General features: G+C 47.8%; 1 protein-coding gene across 1 annotated transcript; it reads left to right on the top strand.

Annotated features, from left to right (window-relative positions):
- Positions 1 to 23718: 23718 nt before the first annotated feature.
- Positions 23719 to 25742, top strand: LOC148032378 (uncharacterized). Its single transcript, XM_087684083.1, has 2 exons — positions 23719 to 24894; positions 25322 to 25742. The coding sequence occupies exons 1-2, from the start codon at positions 23755 to 23757 to the stop codon at positions 25430 to 25432; spliced, it is 1251 nt and encodes a 416-aa protein (XP_087540209.1). The 5' UTR covers positions 23719 to 23754; the 3' UTR covers positions 25433 to 25742.
- The last annotated feature ends 835 nt before the right edge of the window (positions 25743 to 26577 follow it).

Here is a 26577-nt window from a genome sequence, read left to right as displayed (position 1 = left end):
CGCTTGAAGAATGTACACTTCTTCTTCTTGGCATAAAGCTTGTGTGCCCTCATTGTCTCAAGGACGATGCAAAGCTGGGGTTCATGATCTTCTTCCTATTTGGAGTAGACTAAGGTATCGTCAAAGAAGATGAGTACAAAGTCATCAAGATATGGCCTAAAGATATCCTACATTAACCTGTTGAAGGTGGCAGGTGCATTCGTAAGCTCGAATGACATGACCAGGAACTCAAAATGCCCATATCTTGTGCTGAATGCCATCTTTGGGATATCTTCTTCCTTGATCCTTATCTGATAGTATCTAGACCTGAGATCAATCTTGGAGAAGATCTTCGCACCTTGAAGATGGTCAAGAAGTTCATCTATTCTTGGAATAGGATATTTGTTCTTAATGGTTGATTGATTCAACTCTCTGTAATCAATACACAGTCGAAGCGTTCCATCTTTCTTCTTTTGGAACATCACTGGAGCTCCCCATGGCAAACTGCTAGGATGGATGTAACCTTGGTCTAACAGTTGCTTGAGTTGCTCCTTCAACTCAATCACTTTTGGAATGGATATTCTATATGGTCTCTTTGCAATCGGTGTAGCTCCTGGCACTAGCTTGATTTCATGATCAACTTCCCTTTGAGGAGGAAGTTCTGTCAGCTCTTCAGGAAATATGTATGCGTACTCTGTTAGCCATGAAGGTTCTTCACTAGACTCTTGATTCTGATTTTAACTTATTTAGCTTAATCAAGTAGACAGGTAGTCCCTTTCTAACTCCCTTTATTATTTGAGATGCTTTGGCCAATTGAATTTTCAGCTTTCCAGCCTCTCCTTGAGTTGTGACCAATTCCCCTTCAGAATTTCGAAAGGAAACTTGGCCCTTTCCACAGTGAATGTGGGCATCATTAGGTTTAAGCCAATCCATTCCGAGCAAACACTCATGGATACCTAGGTTCATAACCTTGAATCTGACCGAAGTCGACTTTCCTCCCATTAGGAATTCCACCTTAGCAGTTTGCCCGGTACAAGTGACCTCATGACCATTTGCTAATTCCACAAGTAAGGTAGGTGCATCTATTGTGGCTATTCCTAGTCTTCTAGCACAAGCTGATGAAATAAAGGAATGCGTACTGTCACAATCAATCGAGGTTTTGAAGCCTTTACCTTGATAATCCAATGGTGTCTGAATCACCGAAACTAGAGATTCGGGCCTTTCTTATGAAGGGCGGCATGGACTGTTGCCATCTCAAAGTGTGCTTCCATGGTCAAGTCTTCTTCATCGCACATCCCCCTGTTGGCAACATAGACGGTTCTTCCTCTGGCCCGGGTGGCAGCTCCTTGGCCACGGGCGGTTTCTTGGAATGGTCCTTGACGTTGTCCTCCACCAAGCTTGGGACATTGCCTTTTGAAATGACCGAGCTTGTTGCAATGGAAGCAACAGAGATTGCGGCCATTACCTTGGGTAGGAACAAAATTATTGACATTGTTGGTCCTAGCTTTCTTCCTTTGTCCCTGGTTTTGACCTTGAACTCTCTTCGCCTGGGACCTATATACTCCTTTGTTCTGATCCTTATAAGACCAAGTCTTATTACTTCTTGGTCTGGTCTGTATTTCCTGTATTATGGGTGCAGCTCGAATGAGTGCGTCTTGAAGGTCTGTTGGGCGCATTGATTCGAGGCGTGTGGGAGCTTTCGCTCAACCGCTAAGACCCATGGACCGCTTATTGTTTCAAGCGTTCCAAGGGAGCTCTAATGGCTATCTCTCACCTAGATGACGCGCTGTCGGTCCTACAAATGCAGTGAGCCTACCTTGATGCTCGATCGAGTACCCTCCTATCTCTTGCACTCGGGTAGCTCCATGATCCTAGATGCTAGCTCAAGCATCCTCAAGCCTCCTCCATCTCCAAGCTCCATCCTCCATAGCCGTGCGCGCAAGAGAAGAGAAGAGAAGTAGAGAAAATGAGGTGGTGAAGAGCTTCACCCTCTTGATCCCTCACTCTCACACACACTCACTCCCTCACACTCTCACACTCCCTCTCTCAAGAGCACACAAGCAAGAAGGGGAGAAGAAGAGAGGAAGAAGAAGACTAGTTTTGCCACACACCAAAGAATGAGCTCCTCATTCACTTTTCAACTTTATATACAAAACCCTACTTCCCTTTTGGGCGGTCATCCCCTTTTCCCTTTTTTACATGGCCGGTCATAGCCTAGGCCTTGTTTTCCATTGTCCTTTTATCTTCCTAGTTTCCTTTTCACCGCCCTTCTACATTTACAATTTGCACGGGTGAGAGCCCGGCGCTCTTTTACAAGATTTTAGGGTGCGCCTTTTTACACAAAAATGCGCCTTTCCCTTTTTGTGTTTGCCTTGGACTTTTAAGGTTGTCCTTGCGCTTTTGGCCTTTTCTCCTTTTCTTTCTTCAGTCGGGCTACCTTTTTTTCCGCCTTTGCCTTGTGTCTTTTCCACTTTCTTTTGCTTTCTTCGTGTTGGGGTTAACATTACCCCCTCCTAGACGAGTGCCAGTCCCATGGCACTCATTGTCGTAGGTAGCAGGTAGTAGCATGCACCGAAGACTTGGGTAACAAGGACGCCTGGGGTGTGTACTGGTGACCAGCACACGTGGGGGTTTGGTGGGGATTCTGCCTAGGACGATTTTTTCTGGGCTTGTCGGATGATGAGGGGGGGCAATTAGGGTTGGGCATTGATGAAGAACGAATGACACGTTCGTTGTGGTCTGCAACACCTACAATTGAAAACCTCTCAGGTGGTCTCTCCCTAAGGGTAGTGCTAGTCTTCCCTATTGTGCACAAGACATATTTGATTAGTTTGGGAGACAGGTCGAACTCTAAGCAAGCTGAGAGTATTGTCCTGCACTTGAGGACCCAAACTGTGAATATAGTTCAGTATAGGCATTATGTGAGTGCGTGTGCATACTTAGATATTACTTAGTAAGAAGACTTGTCGGGGTGGTTCCTTGTAGAGCAAGGAGCTAAGTTAATGAAAAAATGTGTTAATGAAGAGATGGAGTACACTTTTGAAGATTGCTGGAGACGTCATTATGGGCTTTCCATTGTCATCGAAGCCTTGCTTACTTTGGTGGTTAGAAGGGCGTTGAGATGAGTGCAAGGGAGTATCATGGGCGAGGCGATCTGCCTAGGTAGGTCCTGTGCTTGATGTGCCCTTAACAAGTGTGGGGGATGTTTTTTTTTTTTTTTGCCATGATGAGGCGTGTATATGGAGGCAGCGGTACAAGGCATAACAGGAGTTTTACTCCTCGTCATCCGAATAGTGGGTAAGGGTTGGTGGGGGGCGGGGAGCCTTGTTAAGGAATTTTTGACTTAACAAGTAGCCCTTGATGTGGAGGCGGGTTTTGAGGGTGGTGGTAGAAAGAAAGGGGTGGTTGCACTGGGTGAATTTGCTGTCATTCATGTCTTCGAGCAGTGCACCACAGAAGGATGGCAAAAGAGCAGCACGCATCATGAGGCGAGTCATGGTGTTGCTGTCTATGGCGTTGGGGTCAAAATAGAGGGGTGGAAGGTGGCGTTCTTGAGGGGCGGGTTCTTGGTGGACTAGGATCCTAACTAACCTAAGATAATTACAGGTGGTGATGAATGCGGGGTCGGGGCAAGAGGTGAATTCGCTAAGAAATTTATCTATAGAGCTATACAAGTCGGGAAGGGTGAAAAGGAGAGCGTTCCTATGGGAGGTGGTATTGGCATTATAGATGATAAGGAAGTCGAACCTGCCGTGGATGGACGGGTTGAAGTCCACTTCTACCCTTCGAGGATACGGCATAAAAATGGGGTCGTTCCTCTCTGAGGGAAGGGTGTTGCAAAATGCCATCCACGCTTCTAGGTTGACGTAAAAAATGCGCCTCCTCTAGGTGGGTTGGCAATTATAGCCTTCCACTGTTCGAGGCACCTGGAGGACTTTATCTTGCCAAAACTCGCGGTCCTCGGCTCCCCAAGCAGTTGGGTGGGCCTCACGCTCTGCTAACCATTTGGTCTTGAGCCGGGCCCCCATGCAATGACATCCTCCACCAGCTGAATGGGCAGCACCCTATTCAAGGCAGTGGGAAACTCGAAGCCTAGGTCGAAGGGGTCGTATTTAGTAGGGGAGCCTTGGGTGCGCAGTGGGAGAGGGGCAGGTTGTTTCTGGACAGGTCTGGCCTTCAGCTTTCTTCTTGCCTTCTCCACCATCTCCTTTCTACGGTTGGTTTGGGCCGCTCTTCGCTTGGCAGATGTGTTAGGGGATTGTACTTCGGCTTGTTGTGATTGAGGGGGTGGTGGGACATATTCCTCTTCTTGAGGTCCCAGGTCGAGCTCCGGTTCACCCCCTTCTGCTTGCTCGCCTTCTTGTGTTTTCTCCTTCATGAAACCAAGGTCGTCCATCTCCTGTGCCATCAGGCCTACCTGTGCCAGATATCTTCTCTGCTCTTCTAGGCTCTGCGGCAGGCCTCCTAGCTGCAGCGGCACGTGCAGGCCTGCTGTGAGAGCTCTGCGCGCAATGGTTAGCTTCCTTTGCAGCTGATCATTGGCCTCATCTCCTTCTGGTTGGTGGCGTGAAGCAGCGTGTTGAGAAAAGTGCGCTGCTGAGCTATCATGGAGAGTTGGGCTGCTTCTGCCTGATTCTCAGCCAGCACCCAGTCTCCTTCAGTCTTGGCTAGCCGGCGTGCTGTCTTGTACTCTCTGCTTGTTATGATTGGACCATTTTTTTGCCCTTCTCTCCATATCTTCCAGGCTTTCCCCCTGATGGAGGGTCATTGCCATGAGTTGTTGTTGTTGGGCTTCGAGCTCATGGTGTAGGCAGGACTGCTCTTGGTGTTCCTCTGCGATCCGCGCATTGAGCTGGTCAAGCTTCACTTGCATCCTGTGCACCTGTTCTGCCCTTAACTGATCCAGCTCTGTAGCCTCCTGTCTGATTTTCTCAAGCTGACTTTGCGCTTCCAGGTTGGCTGCAGATAACTGGTCATTCTTGCGCTGAAGGTGGGCAGTTGTTTTCCTCTCCCCGTTGAGACGCTCCATTAGGATTTTCCTTCTTCCCTCTTAGGTAGCATCGCGTTTCTTTAGGGCTCTTAGTTCTTCTGCCTCCTTAGTACTGGCCTCCTTCCTAAGCACAATGATTTCCTTTTGATATTCTGTTATTTGCTTCACTCTGTCCAGCTGGAGGGCAGCTTGTGATTCGCGTTCCGCTGCCAGCTCCTCCACCGCTATCCTCCTTTCTTGCCTGGTCTTTTGCAATTGTGCGAGCAGCTCCTTCACGTACTCATCGTAGTGGCCTGCTGGAGGTAGGGGGTGGGGCATGGTTGTAGTGGTGGCAATCTCTTTCAATTTTTGTCTTTTCACTTCCAGCCCTGGCTCCAGTTCGGCCATTGCTGCCCTTTTGGCACCTGAAGCTGGGGTGGCCCCGGCCGCTTCCCTTGCCAGCTCCCTTTTCACCAAAAATTGCAACCAGGTGACCACGTTGCTTTCATCGATTTTTGGGGTGTGCCCCTGGGTGGCGGTGGTAGGGGGTGTCACCATGATGGGGGTGGCTTGCATGGGTGGCACGAGGAGAGGAGAGACTGGCATGATTGGGTCTTTTCCTTTTCCTTATGCAGGAGACAGGTGAACAGTTTCCGGCACACTAGTGCTGGGACCGGGTGCTTCAGGTTGGTATGGACCCCCTGCTCCTTCCACGTCTCTTCTTCACTGTTCCTCGATGGAGCGACTGGTCGCCAGCTCCAAATCTTCTTCTTCCCTCCTTCTCAGCTCCTCCTCAACCCTCTTTCTTCTTTCCTCCTCTTCCTTTATCGACTCCCTTTGGGCCCATTCGAGCTCTTCCTTCTCTTTTCTCCTTTTCTCCTCCTCTCTTTTTCCGTATAGGGCTTTAGTCCGTTGCTCCGCCTTTCTTTTTGGTGTAGCTTGGGGTTCTCCCTCCTCGTCAGTGTCCGTTTCCGTTTTATCAGACTGCTCTTCCGCATGAGGCTGGGACTGCGACGGCGATTCGCCACTTTTCTCGTCATCTCCCTATTTGTCTTCTCCCGCTCGTCCCTGCCCTATTGCTTTGTGGATGATCGCGGTGAGGGCACCTCCAAAACCTATGGTGGAGGCCTTGGAGGATGAGGCTTTGCGGGTTGATCGGGGTGAAGGGGATTCTCCTGCTACGGCCCTTCCTCCTGTTGCCAGGGCCTTTGCTGAAGCCTCAATTGTCTTTCTTACGAACCCATTGAGGTTCACCTCGTCCAGTGATTGAGCAGCGATGCTTTCGAGTAGAGGTACATTGATTCTGGACATGATGTTGTTGTACCACTGACTCGAGAATAGGGTATGCATCATCTTTGCCTGCAGCTGAATCTCTTGATTGGGGATGTCTGCCAGGCTGATTCCGTTGTTGGTGTGGACCTTCACTTTGTCCATTCCCAACATGGCATAGACGTCCCTTTTTGGTTTCTTCTCCACCTTGTTTGGGAGCCCTAGTGCCCTTTCTATTAGTTCGGGGGTCAGTTCGACCTGTATTTGTCTGGTGGCTTCCCTGTCCCGCACCGTGATGGTGCCCCTGTTTCTGTTGAAGGTGCATAGGAACTCGGCACACAGGGTGTAGTTTATCCTCTGGCCCACTGTGTCCAGGTACCTTTGTAAGTGGTATTGCTCTATAATTCATCGTACCGCTAGTTCCTCAATGACCACGTCTTCCAGGTTGAATATGTGGCGGAACTTCAGCTGGTTGAACGCTCTTGTTTCCACCGTGAGGCCGTACCTCACTTGTTCTTCCTCCGAGAAGGGGAGCTTGCCAGCTTTGTCTTGACTTGCCATGGTCGCCACCTGCACATTCAGTCAATTAACTTTTTAGCATTTTTTGGCAACCAATTTGTTGGATGACCACAAACATAGCAGATTTTATCGTTCATAGCCCTAACTTTTCCTTTCAAACTTCTATCACGCCTTTTGATATGGCATTTCAATTTTGAGCCTTTTCATACTTGGTTAACTTTTTAGTTTTAACTCCGTTTATTGCCCTATCCCCCTTGTAGAAAAGAAAAATCCGTCCCAGGATTGGGGGTTGTGGGGCCAAGGCATTCATGTTTATTTGTGTAGGAGCCAATCATAGAAGTTGGGGTTATATTCCAGGTGTGCAGCACAGTCCAGGTCACAGGGTCGGATGCCTACATGTGTGATGTACGTGAGGACATCTGTGAGAAAATCACCGGAATTGACCCGACTTATGATGTGGAGCTCTTCCTCTGTCAAGATGCGGTCGAGATAGGGTGCCCTAAGATATGATCGACCTCGAAGAGTGGTTAACACTCGATACGAGGTAGGCGCGATGTAGGTGGGATCATACTCGGCCGTTTTGATGGCTCGGCGTTGTTCGGTGTTGGTCATTATGCGGCATCCATCGACTTCCCATTTCAACCTAAGAGCGTACCACCGCTTTAAGAAGGGTGATTCCGTATCCGCCAGGTGGGACAACCTTGCTTTCTCTTGGCTAGTGATGGCATACGTTGTTCGTGGGTCAAATGATGTGATGAGGCGTTGCTTAATGGCTTGCTCTTTGGAGACCTCGCGAGCGAGCAGCTCGGCGGCAGAACGAGAAGCTTGTGCAAAGGCGAATTCAAAAGTCTCCCAAGAGCAAGGCATATTGCACACATCTGTTGCAAGGGGTTCTGCTAATAGTCCCAAGTCCAGGCAGTCATAGTTGAGGGCCAGTGCAACAAAGGTGGCATCGAGCTGTTTGATGCAGTCCACCACATCATCTCCAGTGTCCTTTGCGAGGTCAGCGGGGCCAGCGTTAGGAATGACTTCCGTTCATAGGAGGGCTTAAGGCCGGTGGGTGGTTGGGGTTTGCTGGAGTTGGAGGTTCTGACAGTACAGAGCTGCAGCTAGGGGTCCGTTTGAGTCGGCAACCTGGGCGTTGGTTGGATGGATGGGTCGGGTTTGGTCTTAGGGGCTATGCTGCTATAGTCAGCTAGGCTGCTGAGCAGTGGGTTGGGTTGGTTGGATGATGCCACTTGTGGTGATGGCCATTGTTTGGGTCGTTGGGCATGTGCGATTCTCGTGGGTTGACACGCAGAGGAGTTGGATGAGTGGGGTGAGCCCTGCGATTCGTGGTCTTGAGGTGTCGGGGGACAAGGACTTGAGGTCGACGTAGAACTAGGGCATGTGACAGTTGGGATTTTAGGGATCCACAGCGAGGCATTCCCCTCATAGTAGCCTTGTGCTCGCAGGAGGACTTTAGGGACCCACATTTGTTTAATTCCGCGGCACTTGCGATGATGGCATCGTGGTTTCCTAGGTTTAGGTTTGTAGGTCTTCCGCGGACATGCACGTCTAGTTCTAGGCACTTCTCGAGGCTTCTTAGGTACCCATTGCAAGTGAGTCTGTTGGGGTTTTGCTTTGGGTGCAGCGGGCCGCGGTGCGTGGGGATCTGGGTGTGGTAGATATTCATGGCCCTTCTCCTTAGTCCTAGGTGCGGCTGTTTCTATCGGTGGCCCTATGAGTGGTGATGGGGTCACGAGGCCCTTGCTGAAAGTCGTGACAATAGGCACGTTTTCGATCATTAAGTGGATGCATTGCGACTGATGATCAACATTGCAGCGGGTCTGCTTTTTAAAAGTTCGCCCGAGCAATGACTCTGTGCTTGCATCCATGGCATTCGGTAAGACGTAAAACAATATGGGGATAGTTTCAGACTCGATAGAAATGGCGACTCGGCATGTGCCGAGGATCGAGTAGGATTGAGCCCCGTATGGGCTCAATCTGGCTGTTGTGGGATGAAGTATTGGTGCGCCAAGCTGGGTCCAATGCTCATGCGTTAAAATGTTAAAATCCGCCCCCTCGTCAATCAGGGCGTTGAAGGAGCACGTCTGCTTGGCCGTGACCGTGATGCAGAGGTAGGCAGGTTCTACAGGCTCCTCTTCATTCTCACAGATTTTCGACTGCCATTGAAGAAGCCCATTCCCTCACCATCCAGTGTTTCCAGCTCGACATTACCAATTCGGCTGATTGCCCGGACCTTAAAGGGTCCAAGACCTCTGAATTTCATCTTTTTCTTGTGTCCTTTAACTGAGTAGAGGAGCACTAGGTCACCCTTCTCAAACTCTCGTTGCTTGACATGTTTGTCAAACTAGCTTTTGCGTCGGGCTTTCTCGCAGATAAGTGGGTGGGTGGCTAGGAGACGAACTTCTGACAGGCGTTCTAGCTCAACTAAGCATTGCGTCCATGCTTCCTTCCCTTCCCATCGTTCTTGGAGTGCGATCCTCAGGCTAGGGACGAAGAATTCTAATGGGAGAATAGCTTCAGTCCCATAGGTTAGCCTAAAAGGTGTTTGACCGACGGCCGTTTTATAGGCTGTTTGGTAGGCCCACAAGGTTGCCATCAACTTGTTATCCCAGTCACTTCGTGAGGCTGAGACTACTTTGGTCAGGACATTGATGAGGATTTTGTTGGTTGATTCAGCCTGGCCATTAGCCTGAGGGTAGTATGGTGAGGATTTGCGGTGGATGATGAGAAAGGTGGATAGGAGATGGGCTATCACTTTGTTGATGAAGTGCGTTCCCTGGTCGCTAACCAGTTAGATGGGGCAACCAAAACGCGAGATTACTTGCTCCCATAAGAACTTCGCAGTCGTCCTAACGTCGTTTCTCCGCGTGGCTCTCGCCTCCGCCCATTTGGTGAGGTAATCCGTGGCCACCACGATGTACCTAGCTTGTGAATATTGTGCCGCGGGGCTGATGGATCCTATGAAGTCAATCCCCCATTTTTCGAAGGGTTGGTGAGCAATAAGAGGGGTTAACTCCATCTGATCTTTACGAACCGGGACTTTTGTCTGTTGGCACTCGTCACAATGCTTGACAAATTGTGTGGCATCGCGGAAGAGTGTGGGCCACCATAGCTGGGACTGCAACACCTTTCGCGCTGTAGTGTCCCGCTAAAGTGTCCTCTTGCAATACCATTGTGCGCCTCTGAGAGCACATCGTGCATCTCGTGCTCACATACGCATCTACGTAGCAATCCGTCTTGCCCCAGCCTATAGAGCTGGCCTGCAATCAGCCTGGTAGGGCTGGATTTTCAGGATTAAGCGCCTAAGCCGTGCCCGTTCTATTGGTCGTTCGGGGAGCCCATGCTCGAGCACTTGGACTATGTCGTCTGCCCAGTATGGTGTCAGATCGACCCTAAATAGGTCTCCTTCGCTGGACATATGGAATAAGTGGCTGTTCGGTAACTCGTCCATGATGCCTTGTCCAGCGGCCTCTCTTGTGGGTATACGGGACATATGATCAGCCATGTAATGTTGTTTTCCCTTCCGCACCACCACTGAAAAGTCGAACTCTAGGAGCAGGAGAAGCCATCGAGCTATACGTCCTGTAGCGCAAGGTTTGTTCACTAAATAGAGCAGGGCTTGATGGTCTACGAAGAAAGTGAAGGGGTGGCCAGTAGGTAATGCCGGAACTTCTTCACGGCGAAGACCATCGCTAATCCCTCCCTTTCCGTTGTCGAATAATTCATCTCTGTCTTAGTGAGTTGCCTGCTAGCAACACTCACTGGGTAATCTAGGTTATGCTCACCAGCTTGGCACAACACTGCCCCCACGGCAAACTTAGAGGCGTCGATGTGTACGTGAAAAGTCATAGTCCAGTCTGGGGCTCGTAGGATAGGTGCCGTTGTTAGGGCTTTTTTCAATTCTTCGTAGGCCCGTTGGCATGCTTCGGTCCACTCGAAGACAATTAGCAGTTTGTACAATGGCCTAGCGATCAGCGCGTAGTTCAGTACAAACCGCCGATAGTATCCTTTGTGACCTAAGAAGCATTGAACTCCCCTGTAATTACCTGGGGATGGAAGGTCCACAATGACCTTGACCTTCGAGAAGTCCATGGCAATGCCATTCTTGGACACCACGTGTCCCAAGATGCATCCGTGCTTCACCCAAAACTGACATTTCAGGGGGTTGAGGGAGAGATGGTATAAGCGACACCGTTCAAAGACCGCGCGGAGTTTGTCGAGATGTTGGTCCAGGCCGAATGGACACACATGTCATCGACAAAGACCTCTAACTCCTTGCGAAGCATGTCCTTGAATATGGTGCACATGAGGCATTGAAAGGTGGCGGGGGCATTGGTTAGCCCAAAGGGCATGACTACGTATGCAAAGACGCCCCACTCAGTGGCGAAGGCGGTCTTGTGCCTATCTGCAGGATGCACTTGCACCTGATTGTACCCCGAGAAGCCATCCAGGAAACTGTAGGCTTCCTTACCTGCCACTCTCTCAAGCATGTGCTCGGTGTACGGTAAGGGGTAGTTTTCTCTCTTTGTAGCAGCGTTTACTTTCTTGTAATTGACGCACACTCGAATCTTGCCGTTTTTCTTCATCACAATGACTATGGGTGACACCCAGTCTGTGTGCTCAATTTCGTAAATGAATCCGGCTCTCATCACCTTGTCGATTTCCTCCTTGATAGCATGAGCGTGCTTTGGATTCATGGGGTATGGTCGCTGCTTGACCGGCGTTGCATCCGTTGTCATGGGTATGTTGCGAGTCACAACACTCGGATCTACCCCTCGTAGCTAATACGTCCTGATACTCCCGCAAAAGAGTGACAAGACTGGACTCTTTTTCCGTGGTCAAGTCCTTGGCAATGAACACTGGTTGGGGTACTTCCCCTTCCAGGGCTAGGTTTACCTCCTTGACCTTGGCTGGCCCTTCGATTGGTTCGTTGGTTTGCCCTTGGCGCTTGGCACTTAGCAGAACCACTACCCTGTCCCCTCTTTTGAATTTAGAAAAGCGCTTAGGGAGGTCTTGCGGCTTCCTTTGTTCCTCTGATCACGCATCGTTGGGATGCTTAGCCTCATCCTGCCATAATCGTCTGTGCCTCAGGTGGACAGGTAAGTCTCCCTTGGTACGTCTGGTCATGGGTGGCCTAGGGATTTCCGGGTCACCATTTGAAGTAACTTCAGACTCAGAGTTAAATTCCCCATTTTCACTAGAGGAGGTGGTCTCCCCTGGCGGCCGCAGTTCGGATGGCGATTCGGTTCTAAGCATTGCTGCCGTTCCTGGTTGGGCTAGGCCGGCTTGCTCAAAATCCACTGCTCCCATCCGCTCCAACCAGGCACGATCACATTTCGTACACATGACTCCTTGGTCCACTCTAAGGGCCGGTCTCGTCTGCGGCTTAGCATCTGCCCGGATTTGCTCAATTTCTCGCCCTTCGGTGTCGTATTCTACGGTATCCACCTCACCCTCACTTCCTTCATCGAAGGATTGGCAATGTTTGTATTCGTCATAGGAATCTTCATTGCTAGACTGCTCATCGTCCCCCAAGGCCTGCTCTGCCTCGTCTTGTTGGTCGGGAACCAACGCCCAGTTATACCTGAGGTTTAGTTCATGTACCCTGGTCCACTTCCACTCGGATTCTTCCAAGAGGTCCTGGAGAGGCTTGAGATTGGCGGCTGCGTTGAGTACTAGTCGGTCCGTTAAGTGCCCCAGTATTCCCTGGAGTTCCCTCTTGTTGGTAGGCACTTGGAAGATGACAAGCTTAGGCCCTTCATGGAGGCTTGCTGCCATCATGCAGACAGGTGTAGGGAAAGTTTCTTTTGGTTTGCCAATTGTTTTGACAGCCTGCTCATATGCCTCATGATCTGAGAACGGCAGGTCAAGTGTAGCGAGAACGTGCATCTAATCCAGCTCGTCCTCTGGGCATGGGATATACTTAGTTAAGGACCCATAGGGTTCCTTGTCCTGGGTGTTTCCCTTGAGCAGAGTAGAGATGGCGTCTAGGTCGACTGGCGAGGTCTTCCAAGTGTCCATCTCTATTCTCACAGCGTTAGTTCGGTTGCCTAGGAAGATCAGGCTGTTACCCCAGTCTTCGATAACTCTAGCATTGCGCATCCAGGGTTGACCCAATAAGATATCATAGTCCACTCCCTTCATGACGATAAAGTCGACAGAGAACTGGACTCCTGCAATCTTCACTGGCCAATTCTTCAAGACCCCGAATGGCTTCACTCGCATACCATTTGCTAGCGTGATGTTAAACCGAGCAGCTTCGACAGGTGGGTTTCCCCACTTCTGTAACACTGCGTGGCTAAGCACACTAACCCCAGCTCCCGTGTCTACAATCCCCTTCCTCGTTGCGTCTCCCAGGGCTAGGACCGGCAGGACTGCATGCATCTCCGAGCCCTCCCAGTAGGCGTTGACGTGTAAGGATTTAGGCTCGGAGTGTAGCGTCAAACTTGGCAAGTGCGTTTCTGCATCCTGGTCTTGAGGATCTGCCGGGGCCTGCTCTTGCGGTCTCTCGACCCAAAGCTTGAGGTCCTGCCATAGGGCAGAGTGCTGCTTAAGCAAATCTCCCAGGCCAAACGTTACAGGGGTGGTCACTAGTGTGGTCAGGAGATTGCTAAACACTTGTCCTTCCCTTAGCCGAGACTGTCCGGGCCAATGGCCGCAGCTGATCTATGGGTCTGTTGCGTCTAGGCTTGGCCTCGATGGCACTGCTTGTGGTGTAGCAGCCTCGGCAGACTTAGGTTGGGGTAGTGATAGTGGCATGCTCATGCTGGAGAGATCATCAATCTCGTCCTCCGTGATGGGTTCAACATCCTTGAGGTACTGTTGAGCCTCCCTCACCCATTCCTTCACCTTTTCTATGGCTTTCAATTGCTGCTTGGGGTGTGGGTATTCCCCTACCTTAGTGCTTCCCTTTTGGGTTGTTTTAGGGGCTGAAGTCTCTGCCTTTGCGTCTGAGACTTTCTTCCCTTGGGGTAAGGTCGTAACATTGTCAGTTTTTAGTGCGACCTTAGCCTCTGATCTCTTCTTTTTCCGCCTATGGCTCTTCTTTCCTACTGAGGTCGCGTCAAGATTGCTAGGTCCTTGTAGAGAGATGCCGGACTGCTTCGTTTGTGCTCGGGTCATAACTCGCAAGGGAATAGGTGTGGCCTCCCCATCGGGGTTTTCAACACCAAATAGCCCCAGCGGGACGGACGGCAAATTAGCTGAACCGGAAGGCGACTTCCGTTTTGGGCAGTCTATGAAAAGATGGGTGATTCCGCACTCTGCGCACCTTTGGTCAGCTTTGTCCCTGTTTTGCTGCTCTCTTTCAGGACAGCGTGATGAGATGTGACCGGGATGTCCACAAGTCCAACAAGTGACCGGATCCTGTGACTACCCTCCTAGGCCTCTACCCCATCCTCATCCTAATGCCATCACCGGCACGGGTCGGTAATCCATGAGGACTGCATTGCCCTCGTCGTCATGCGAGACGTAAGGGTATATGTAGGTCTCTTCGTCACTGGGCTCCTCTACATAGTGTAGGGAGCATCGCTCGGTGGGTGGGTCACATAGGGACCAGGCGGTCTAGGAATACCGGTAGGATTTATGTCCAGCATAGGGACCGTTGGTTTCATATCGTTAGGCGCCGGTACGGCTAGCGGGGCTCCCCTTCCGAAGAATGGTTGTGGCCTGTTAGCCGGATAAAGCTGGCCGTAGGGTTGCGCGTATGGTAGTCTTCGTGGCAGTCTACAGTGTGCGGCATCGTGGCCGAACCTACCGCAGTTAGCACAGGGTCTTGACCTAGGGTCCTAACACTCTGCTGGCAGGTGGTTTCCTCCACAGTACACGCACTGGACGTGGGACGCGTCGGTTGCCTCAACATGTCTTGTATTTTAGTCAATTCCGTCTTGACCTCGGCCAAGCCGTGGTCCGTCTCGATGGCCTTTCCCTTATCTTGGGATGATGGGTTTGATCACTCGCTAGAGGTTGACATTCGCTCTAAACTCCGTGGGTTAGTTTCTTCTAGGTTTGAGCTCCTGGAGCTCCGCTCCTTCAGCTGGTCATCAACCCTAATGGCTTCCTCAAAAACCCTAGCCACCACGTCTCGTTGCAAGCTTGAGTTGCCTGCTAGTGCCTTGTACAATTCCTCATCACGAATCCCGCTGATGAATACGGTCGACACTGCCTTGCCAGTCGGTCTTTCGCCTAAGGGGATCCTTTTAAGGAGGCTTCTCACGTGGGTCACATAGTCGCGGATGCCCTCCTTCTCCTTCTGCTTGACGTTCATCAGGCGTACTAGCAGGTTATCAGAGTATCCGGGTTCGGCAAACCTCTTGACAAAAAGGTCCTTGAGGTTATTGAAGTTGGCTCGTTCTATGGCGTCTAGGCTTGTATACCATGTCCTACCCTTATCGCTTAAGCAAAGTCCGAATGCTTGCGAACGTTGGGCCTGGTCATTGAGGCCATTGGCTTTGCAGACTTGCTCAAACTGCTCGACAAAGCTGTACGGGTCGTCCGGTGGCTGGTACTTGTCGAGTTGCTTGGCGACAATAGGTATTTTGGCTTGGCTCTTTGAGCCCTGGTTTGCCCCCAGCCCTGCAAGTAGCGAGGTTGCTAGCGCAGTGGCATTCTGTTCTACCGCGGTGTTATCGAGCAGCCGTTTCATGAGAAGCTTGCCCAATGTCAGGTCTTCCTCTAGTGCTCTTTCCGGGTCTGTCCGGTTCCGGCCAGCCAAGTTCAGCTGCACCTCATGCAGCTCCATGCTTTGCCTTAGGCTCCTGGCTTGTTGGTCCCTATTATACTCGGCTATGCCCTGCAATGCCTTGCGGGCTAGCCTTCTCTCCTCCTCTAGGTCCGCAATGATTGCATCTGTCGTCTTGCCACGGTGCTCGTACCTGGCATGCGCATCGTAACTGCTCACCATCTGTTGTATGGCATCTGGGAATGCGCTAACATCGAGCTCCCCTGTAAACCGATGGTCTGAGCCTCCCTCTGTCATGGTTGAATTCTTGCGCCTGGTCGTGAGTCAGATCCTTGTCGTTGACGCTCCTTGCTTGATCCTACCCTGCGCTTCGCGCGTTTGCCTATACCTTGGGTCTTCTCCTACTGGTGGGTTTTTTTGGGCGATTTATCTGAGTGAGTTCCTTTAATTTTTGAATGCAGTGCTCAACTTATGGTCACTCGTGAGTGTGTTGTTCCTCGTGCACTTGTGCTCAATCAGGCTTTCGTCTTTCCTAAGTGTACTTCAAGTGCGGAAATTCAACCTGAGTGCTGTGAGTAATTCCCCGGCGTCTCACTCACTCTCGCTCGTTTTGGGGCCTGATAGGCTTTGCTACTCTAGTTCTGGCCATTCTACGGGTTCTAGGATCCTGTGCTGCTTCCTGTTGTTCACGCGGGGGTGGGTCGTTGGCGGAGTGCCCCAGTGTGTCCCTGGATGGGTCAGGTTTTATTTTGGTTTGACTCTGGGAATCGGACGTCCGATTTACCAGTGGTCCGATTGTGGGAATCGGACCAGGGTATCAGGGCTGAGTGTCAGTCTTAAGGTCCGCGTGTCCGATTCTCAAAAATTGGACGGGCAAGTGTTCGAAGAATCGGCCAAGGGGGTCCGATTTTGGGCTGGTCCGATTTTGGGCGGTCCGATTTGTCCGAATGGTCCGATTGGACGGGGTAGTCCGATTTCTAGAATCGGTCAGACTGGTCCGAGTGTCCGATCCTAGAGGTCTGATTATGGGTGGGTCCGATTCTGGGGATCGGAGCGGGCAGGTGGTCCGATTGGTGACGTGTATTAATTCGTTTGATCGGACAGGGTGGGTCCAAGTCAAAGCGTCCGAGTTGGACGGGTTGTTCCGAGTCCGAGTGTCCGAGTGGTCCGAGCGTCCGTTTCTCAAAATTGGACAGGTTGGTCCGATCGGACGGTTGTTCGAGTGTCCGATTCTGGGAATCGGACACTGGGTCGGACGTCCGAGTCCGCTGGTCCGATGAGCTTGCGCACACGGATTTGCTCGACTTTCTCCAGATGTTTTATTCCTATTGACTACGCAATTAACCAGCGACGGAGTTGAAGTGGTGAGGAGGAGATCGGTTACCTGGGAGTCGCCGAACGCGATGTCCTCTGTGCCTTGGTCGATCGGACGGTTGCCAAGCTCGCTCTCTCTCTCACTCTCTATCTCTCTCGCTCTCAGTTGGCTAGAAATGGGGGTTCTCTTGCCCTCCCAGAGTTTATACCCTGCTAGTTCTTCCCTGAACACTACAGATTCCTTTCCAGGAGTTTCCTACGCAGTTACCTTTGCATTTACTCCATTTTTCCTTTTGTTTCCTGTGGTTTTCCCCCTGTTTCATAGCAGCAGCCTTCTGCCTCTTCGTGTGTGATTTGCTATTGTTAATCTATCCTAAACACAACATAAATCGAAAGTAAAACACTGAACTAGTTTCTCCATGTTTTCCAATCATCAATAACCAGAATATTCCAAAATACTTACCTGTTCTGAAGATCAAAAATACCCAACTTCCTACCTATCTCAAGCTCCATTTCGGGGATGAATACCCTACTTCGATGCTCGATATGAGGCGCGCAAGTGCTCAAGCTTGAATCCGTTAGTCCCGGCAACAGAACCAAAATGTGGGAGCTTTTGCTCAACTGCCAAGACCCACGGACCGCTTATTGTTTCAAGCGTTCCAAGCGAGCTCTAATGGCTATCTCTCACCTAGCCGATGCGCCGTCGGTCCTACAAATGCAGTGAGCCTACCTTGATGCTCGATCGAGTACCCTCCTCTCTCTTGCACTCAGGTAGCTCCACGATCCTAAATGCTAGCTCAAGCATCCTCAAGCCTCCTCCATCTCCAAGCTCCATCCTCCATAGCTGCGCACGCAAGAGAAGAGAAGAGAAGTAGAGAAAATGAGGTGGTGAAGAGCTTCACCCTCTTGATCCCTCACTCTCACACACACTCACTCCCTCACACTCTCACACTCCCTCTCTCAAGAGCACACACAAGCAAGAAGGGGAGAAGAAGAGAGGAAGAAGAAGACTAGTTTTGCCACACACCAAAGAATGAGCTCCTCATTCACTTTTCAACTTTATATACAAAACCCTACTTCCCTTTTGGGCGGTCATCCCCTTTTCCCTTTTTTACATGACCGGTCATAGCCTAGGCCCTGTTTTCCATTGTTCTTTTATCTTCCTAGCTTCCTTTTCACCGCCCTTCTACATTTACAATTTGCACCGGTGAGAGCCCGGCGCTCTTTTACAAGATTTTAGGGTGCGCCTTTTTACACAAAAATGTGCCTTTCCCTTTTTGTGTTTGCCTTGGACTTTTAAGGTTGTCCTTGCGCTTTTGGCCTTTTCTCATTTTCTTTCTTCAGTCGGGCTACCTTTTTTTCCGCCTTTGCCTTGCGTCTTTTCCACTTTCTTTTGCTTTCTTCGTGTTGGGGTTAACAAGGCGGGTGTTTATAGGTGGGTTTAATCTGGCACAAAACTTCGACACCTGTTGTGTCATATCCATTTGTGACACATACTTCAAAAGAAAGATGAACTTTGAATAGTAAGCATCAAGAGATAAACCAAGCTGTTTCAACTCATAAAACTCGTGGCGATACGCAGGTGGTAAGTATCTTCCTCGCATAGCTCTTTTTAGCTTCTCCCAAATAACGGACCCTTCCGAGATCCCTTGGTCTCTGCACCATTGTTTCCACCAAAGTCTTGCTTCACCGGTAAGCTTCAGCTTGGCGAGCATTGCTTGGTTGGCGGGTGCAGTACCTGCTACTTCAAAATAATCCTCCATGGATTCAATCCAGATCTCGGCATTAGTTTGGACGGTCCTTCCTTTGCCATCAAATTCAAGTGGCTTGATCTGCTTGAGAAGAAACTTCTTCTCCTGAATCACGGCTGTACTTGGTATAGGGGTCAGACTAGGGATCTGCGCTTGAGGTTATGCCTAGGCATTGGGATTCTTAACGTTAACAACTCGCTAAACGTTTCTCACATTACATTTCATACCCAATTCAGCTTTCAGCCAAGAGACCTAATCACTTAACTTTTTTATCAATACTCATAATCAAGACAATCATTGATAAAAAGAGTCTTATTTCATTCATATGGGCATAGCCCTTTCGGAGTACAATTATTCTTGGGGAGATGGAACAAGCTGATACATTAATTCGGGGAGAATAAGATTGTGTTACATTCAGCTACTACGGGAACTGAGTAATAGTATGGATTGGGGTCATGGATTTTCAGGAATCAATAGGTCATTGGAAGATTAGGGTATCCTTTCCTTTGGTACCCGTTCTTCTCATAACGTCCCAACACCTTGATTCTATCGGCATGGATTATCCGAGTCACTTCCTCATACACATACATGTTCTGCTTGACCTTCCAACCTCCGACGTGTAGGGTTGCGTTTGCGTGAGACTCAACAAAGATGAACAGCTTCATGATCTTCAGGTCCTCCAACCACTTGATTCTCTTTAGGTTGGTTCGAAGGTATGCAAATCGGTGGGCATCTATGTAATAAATTCCTGAATCACCTGTCCATCTCCGTTCCACGTACAGGGGTGAAGGATTGTAGATGCGGTCTAGGATATTCATCATATCGATCCTCCGTCGATAAACCGAGGCACGCATCGCAGTCATAAACATAATCTGGAACACCAAGAATTTGTTCCATGCTTCGCGACTCTACAAGTCAGCATTGATAAGTAAGTAAGAAAATTTTCTTAACTACAACATTTTCTTTACTCCTTATTAAGTTTCCTTGTAAAAGACAAATCCTTCGTTGGTTCGCTCGTAGGACACATCTTAGCAGCCCATCGGGAAGAGAGTCGAGAAAGCGCCGCTCAGCACTCCCACGGAATGTCACGGGGTTTGCGATCTAGGTCTTTCCGAGTCTGCCACAAAGCGGAAGCATTCCGGCTGTTCCCACTTAGGACCGACCTGAATTAGGGTTTTCCTAGTGGTCAAATTCCTAGAACGACAGCTAGCATTGAGAACCCTAGGCGAACTACTTTACGCAAAAACGTCAGGGTCGAAGCAGATTCATGCTGCACTTGGTTCAAGGTTGAATTTCAGGCTTTAATATGACATGCAACCTTTTCTAGATACAACTTTGATAAATGAAGTTCATGTACGATGAATATGTGACATGCAACCTTTTTTGATAAATGAAGTTCATACATGACGAATATCATAAGACTAATGTTGACTTAATCCGTTCTATGGCAATTAATCCGACTTAAAATGCACGCATCTTCGCATGTAACAGGCAAGTTCATGGTCTCATTTCCATGCAATGCAACTACTTGGACAATAGCGGCAATGATTACATCATACGAATCTACAATTAGAAAAATTACTACCTAAATGCCTTATGCGCTTTTCTTATCTGCGGCCAATCAAGATGCATTTAAACAATTTCATCCTTTTAAACCTAAGCAATATGCACTTAGGATTTGCAACTTGGAAATGCAAGCAAACCCAAATGCACGACGTGCACTATCTCTTGTAAATCGTTCAAGGAGATAAATTTTCCAAATGTATTTTAACTTGACTACGTGAATTAGAGACATGAGTAAATGCATTCTTCCCATGAAAATTAAACGTACCTAATGCATTTCTTTTATGCGAAATTAAGCTTGTAGAACCTGGGCATGAGAACTTGTAGGAATGTCCATGCATAGACTTGGGTTGGAGACTTTTGCGTGTGCGCCTTGCATCTTTTGTTTTGGGGCCATTTATGCAGCGTATTTTTTGTTGCAGCAGCTTCCCTTGGGTTACTCACGCGTCCTGAAGACTCATAGTCCGCAGTCTTGCTCTCTCGCGCAAGATCAGGGGCCTTGGAGGCTTGGATTTTAAATTCCCAAGGATAAGCCGTATGCACAAGGGTTATGGAAGCTTGTCTTTAGAAGCTTCTAAAGAAGCTTCTTATACTCTGTCACATAACGTGACGTGGAGGGGAATGATTGGGGAGGAGGAAAGATGACAACGAAGATGCTAATTAAGAAAGCGATGATGATGGCAATGGAGTGGACAGCAACAACGCAGCTGCAGGTGGACTGCATGGCGGAATTGGCGACGACGATGGTGGCAGCTCCTCTAACAGGCAGCATCACAACGTTTTTTGATTCCTCCTTCTCTCCCCTCCCCCAAGCTCAAGGGGAGGGGGTGGTTTTATAGTGCTGGGGGGGGGGGGGGGGGGGGGGGGGGGGGGAAGGTAGCCTCCATGAGTCTGTTGTATGCCACTCCCCATGCCCTCCATGTCTCAAGGAGTTCTCACACTCCCTCTCACACTCCTCTCCCCTGCCATGCATCGGCTGAGGGGAGGGGATAAATAATAATAAAAATTGCACTACTTTAATCATTTATCCATTTGCCTTTTTGTAAGGGGTGTTCTTGTGCGGTTTGCGGGTTTTAACCTCAGCCTTATTTTGCACAATGCGGATGGGGATTATTATCGTGCGCATGGGGTAAGCGTTTAACTGCCAACATTTTACGATGTGGGAGATCACTTTGGGGTGTCTTATTGTGCGGGGTGTGCGGGGTTTAAGGTTGACTTAATATTTCGAGCGGAAATATTACATATCTACTCAAAGAACTAAAGTTCATCCCATGCAAAATTAGTCCACTTGAAAAATAAAGAAATAAAAATAAAATTATTAAAATTCATGTAGGTTTTCTCTTCTCCTCTTAGTAATTATTATAATTTTATAATATCTACTTATTTAAGATACAAAATAAAATTCCTTGAAAAAATATATCTAAAGTAAGAATATTTGTACTTATTATATTTTTAAGTAATTTAGATAATTGTTACGATTACATGCTAATTATGTCTAATCATACATATATGCTTGAAGAATATATTCATCAAGTCAAGATACTAAAGTTCATCCCATCCTAAATTAGTCTACTTAAAAAATAAAGTCATCAAAATAACTTTGTAAAATTTTTCTTTAAGCCCCCTTTTCTCCTCTTAGTAATTATTATAATTTTATAATATGTACTTATTTAAAATATAAATAAAATTCCTTGAAAATATTTTTTAAGGTAAAATTATTTGTACTCACTATATTTTTAAGTAATTTAGATAATTGTTACACCCTTTTAACATTAGATTACACACTATTAACTCTATGATTCTTTAAGGTAATATTTTTAAAAAAATTATCATTGCAATTTCTCAACTTAGAGATTGGTTAGATATGATCAATTATTTCATCTAATATAATATTCACGTATTTGCTTATGTTTCTTTTTAGAGGTTATCATATGATAGTCTCATATTTTTCATACCATAGAAATGCTCTATTTTGTATTATATAACTTAGCTTTGGAGAATATTGATAACAAAGTATTATATTGATAGCCTAGGCACTACATGTAAATCTCAAGAATTTGAAGCTTTTTATTTCTTTTGTCAATGAGGTTTTATTTGCCATTAACATTTTAGAATATGTGCTTGCAAAAATTTTGGGATTCCATGTTAGGGAGATCCTTTTAGGAAAAGTAGAACAAAGATAGATGTCTTGTATATATCACCCTAATGTCTCTTAAGAAGAGACAAAGTTTGGGGGCCTATAGCTATTAAGTATTGAAGAAGAAGCACTGACCTTGAGGGCCAGCCTCCTTAAAAGGTGTTGGCATCATGAAGCTTCATGGGTGTAGATATTGGTTGATGGGATATATTTTGAACATGTAATTTTGTGGTACATGTGATCTTATTAGTTTCATAGTTATAAACCATGTAGGTGCTGAAATGAGGTTAAAAGTACCTAAATCCCGAAGGTTTATTGCAAGTTTGTTGGGATCTTGGTGCAAGATTTTAGACTATGGGACATTAGCTCTAGGCAATTTGAGAAAATAAAATCATTCTCTAGTGAAGAGGGAGATCTCGAACAAGAAGCATAAAAGGCTTATCATTGGATCATAGCTAATGGGTATGGCTTTTCTTTTGAGGAGTGAAGAGTTGAATGGCAGCTCTCTAGTTGCAAGTAATATTCAAAGGTCTACTGGTCTAATGTAATATCAACACGATACTAGGCTCTCATGTTTATGGAGTGCAATAAAATAAATTATTGAAGGTCATAACTAGGGCGATTCTAGGCTAGCATGTGCACAAGGTTTGCAAAGCGTGTGAGATTCATATTTCCTCAAACCACTTAACAAGACACTTTAAAAACATTTGGCCTCTTAAACTACCTCTTAAGGAGATGGCTTTCACTAGATAATGTTAGAGATATTCATGACTGTTGAGAAATTGAAGAAGAGAGGTTTCTATGGTCGCAATTGCTTTTCTAGTGGCAGAGACAATTCTTTAAGGCCTCTTTTGGATGGGCGCATTGCTTTCAATGCTTGGCATAGTGCAAGATTGGGAAAGCATGAACTTTCGTATGTTTGGTTTGAACATTGGTCTGACAAGAGAAGAGTGCTTTGTCCAACTTCATTCTATTTGTATCCTAAATCTTTGGGCCATTTAGGAGGCTAGATTGAAGGAGGTATTAGAAGGCAAGAGCATGGAAATTAATTGGGAATTGGTGGCATACTTGGAGTATATACATTCTGTTGGGGATATTAGGTAGAAGGGATTTACCCAAAATAGTCGGATCCTTTGGTTAACCTTTATCCTTGATTTGTAATGCTATTTGATATAAGGTAATATAATAAATATCTATTGTCAATTCGCCGTTTAAACTTTATATATAGAAATAGGTTTGAGCTTTGAGATCCCTTCGTAAATGTACAAGGTTCATGTTAAGAAACGGATTTGCAAAGGGCGCATTATATGCAATTGACCATCATAATCGTTTTTGGGGGACATAATTGTTGAATGGTGTTGAGCACGTGAGAATGTATTTCCCTCGAGGTAATGGAGAAGCGGGCACACGGGAGGGGGCGGATTTGGCTGGCGAGCGGCAATCGTGCCAGTGGAGGACCTTTCACACACAAAATACGAACCGAGACAAGTGTTGCCTCTTCCTTCCGGGGATTAAAGACCTGCTGCAATATTGAGCTGCCAAACCCGTCTCGCACAAGATCGCCATGTCCATGATCAAGCCGACCTCCTGTGTCGCTCCCCTCGACCACGGCGGCCTCATCCATGGCCGCCTCGACGACCTCCACCCCAGTCTGCACAAAGAATACAAACGCCGCCGGCGATCTGCCTTGCTCACCATCGATCATCGCAACAATGCCCCCAGTCCTCCTGCAGTAGTAATTCCGGCTCCATCCTCCTCCACAGCTGCTGCCATCTCCATTAAACCTGCCGAGTCCTTTCAAACCAGTTCCTGCACCGCCATTGCCGTCACTGCACCACCACCTTGTCATCCGGCCGTAGCTTCTTTCTCTTCAGAAAGTTACCAAGTGCAAGAGCGTGGAGCGGCCACCGCTGCGCCTGCGTCGCACCACGGCCATGGTGCCTCTACATCTTCTGGCCCGGGGCTGGTTCTGCGGCTTCCTCATTGCAAGATCACCAGTAACGAGCGAGATCCTGTTGATGCCTTGAACAGTTTAAAGAATGCTAGCGTGTTTTCTCCTCTCCCCATTCGTCCTTCTTCTTCAAGCCCTCCCATTATCAAGGTTCTCTTTGACCGCGAGTATGACGCACTTGTGGAGTGGCAGCGACAGCTTTTCCGCACCTTCACCGACGAGATTCAGAGGTTGTTCGGCAGAACTTTGAGGAAATACATGCGGGAGTACCAGGCGAGCCGGCTTGCAGGGGATCATCATCGCGGCCATAATTCTGCTGCATCAGGTGATGCGTTGCATGCACATGCCGGCCAAGGACAGGAAGACAACAGTGCAAACATTGCTGGTCAGGATTCACATGACAGTACCAGGCAGTCAGTCACGAATGGCGGCAGCCAGTCGAAGCTTCTTCAGGCATACACGCAGGCGCGGGAAGCAATTATCAGTATTCGAGAGGTGTCTTGGAGGATTGCGCATCACAGCGCTTGGATAGATTCCGACCTCAGCCGCACTCGCTTAGAGCTCCTCAACCTCCGTTACGCTCGTGGAAGCCCCCATCTTGTCCTGCGAGAGGTAATGGAGCTTGCAAACGCCATTCGCTCATTCATCCTCGAGATCACATCCGCCATAGAACGCAATGATCAAGGTGTTCCTTGGCCTCTCGCAAGAAAGGCGGATTGCTCAGACGTCACGCCATCTTTTGTCGAAAATCTGGTAAGCTGCAGCTTTGAATCTCACTTCCTCTGGATTTCAAGCTTTTCTCGTCGTGCGAAGTTCATGTTTGAGCTATCAGCTAGCTGTTATTGTTTCATGTAGCCAATCAGTCAATGCTTATTGTACTTTTCAACCGTGACTTCTTTCAATTAGTAGTTGTCGTAAGCTCTTCGACAGCTAGATGAATAATAAGCTTTGTGATTGCATCAAATTGATCACTGGAAACAAGCCGTTGAAAATGGGTTTACTATGCCCCTAGCTTTCTGAAGAGTTTTTAACCGTGCCTGTAGGTTTCTGAACAATGCACCAAAACAAACGATCTAGTTGGCTGTTCTTTATAGAGGCCTGTTTCTAAGATTTTTCAATGCCTTCAATCTTTAATTAACCGAATCATGGTTTATACTTGTTTGTCCCCGGCTTTTAGCAGGCACAATCCATGACGCCTGCAGGAGAAGGAGAGGAACGGCCAGCTGTTGATGCCAAAGCAAAGTCTGCTGTGTCTGGAGACGAGGACAATAATGGCACACCAGTTTCATAAAGCCGGATGATGATAATCTTGTATCAGTTAGATCGGGCATTGATAGTCTATTTAGAGCATTGACGCAAAGGTACGCCTGCTTGCATTAGAATTGGAATCCATGCATCAAACGGATCGAACCAACCGGTCAGATGCAATTGGCCAGTAAGCTATACATGGGTAGGCTTTTCGTTACCACGAACAGTGCCAATAGCTTGAATACAGCTAGAAGCCTTTATCAATCCTATAAATTTTCATCCGGTCTAAATCAAGCCAGTGACCATCTTAACCACAGAAGCTATTGAAGTTTTGTAATCAGTAGATTTTTTACGCAGAAATAAATTTGATGCTGGAGCAACTTAGTGCTTTCGCTTTCCTTCAACGTCTTTAGCCTGTGCAATGTACGCTGGTGATCTGTCCTTATGAATGTGTTATTCCATGTTGGAGAGCCTAACATCTTGAAATATTAGAGGGGCGGTATAGTTAAAACGTTAAGTGTCCGCTAAATTTATATAGGCGATGTTCCTGATCTTTATCTTCACGTCTTTTGGAAACGTTTCGAGAGTCGAGTATAGGAAGTCATCACAGCAGCTGCCAGCAACCTAGCACTTTTAAAAATGCTCGACTTCCTATATGCATCAATAAGCTCTTACTCCATATGCATTTTTAAATGTGCGAGGTTGTTGCTGTGATGACTTGGCTAGAGCAACAACCTCTACTCTATATGCATCAATAAGCTCTTTATTCACCTCCTCTATTACGCTTCACAGCTCTTGCCGCATAAGCTCCTTCTCATTCGCCTCCTGCGAAATTGTACTGTCGCAGTCGTCGGTAAAGGCCACAAGCTCCTTCACATTTTGCAAAATTGAAGTATCATAATCAATCAAAGATTGCCTCGATTGGTGGGGCCATCGAGCCTGCATTGACGTGGATAGCTAATCGAAGGATTCATGCAGTATACTATATAATGTAATGGACTTCTTTCGAGCATAGCTACTTATTTGTCATTCGACATTAGCATCCTCTATCCTCTAAGGAACTTTGGTATCATTATTTGTTGTAAAAGTTTGCCATTGTAGCAAATGCGATGATACTTTGGTATCATTATTTATTGTAAAAGTTTGCCATTGTAGGAAATGCAATGATACTTGCTAGTTGTTGCTCAA

This window comes from Lygodium microphyllum, chromosome 8 (assembly GCF_053477565.2).
Source record: "Lygodium microphyllum isolate KBCC chromosome 8, Lygodium_microphyllum_v1.1.10, whole genome shotgun sequence".
Lineage (NCBI taxonomy): Eukaryota > Viridiplantae > Streptophyta > Polypodiopsida > Schizaeales > Lygodiaceae > Lygodium > Lygodium microphyllum.
This window is presented reverse-complemented; position numbering and strand designations above follow the sequence as displayed.

Coding starts and splice junctions, on each gene's coding strand:
- LOC148032378 (XM_087684083.1), top strand. CDS start 23,755: ATGTCCATGATCAAGCCGACCTCCTGTGTCGCTCCCCTCGACCACGGC. Junction 24,895..25,321: donor CATCTTTTGTCGAAAATCTG/GTAAGCTGCAGC, acceptor GGCTTTTAGCAG/GCACAATCCATGACGCCTGC.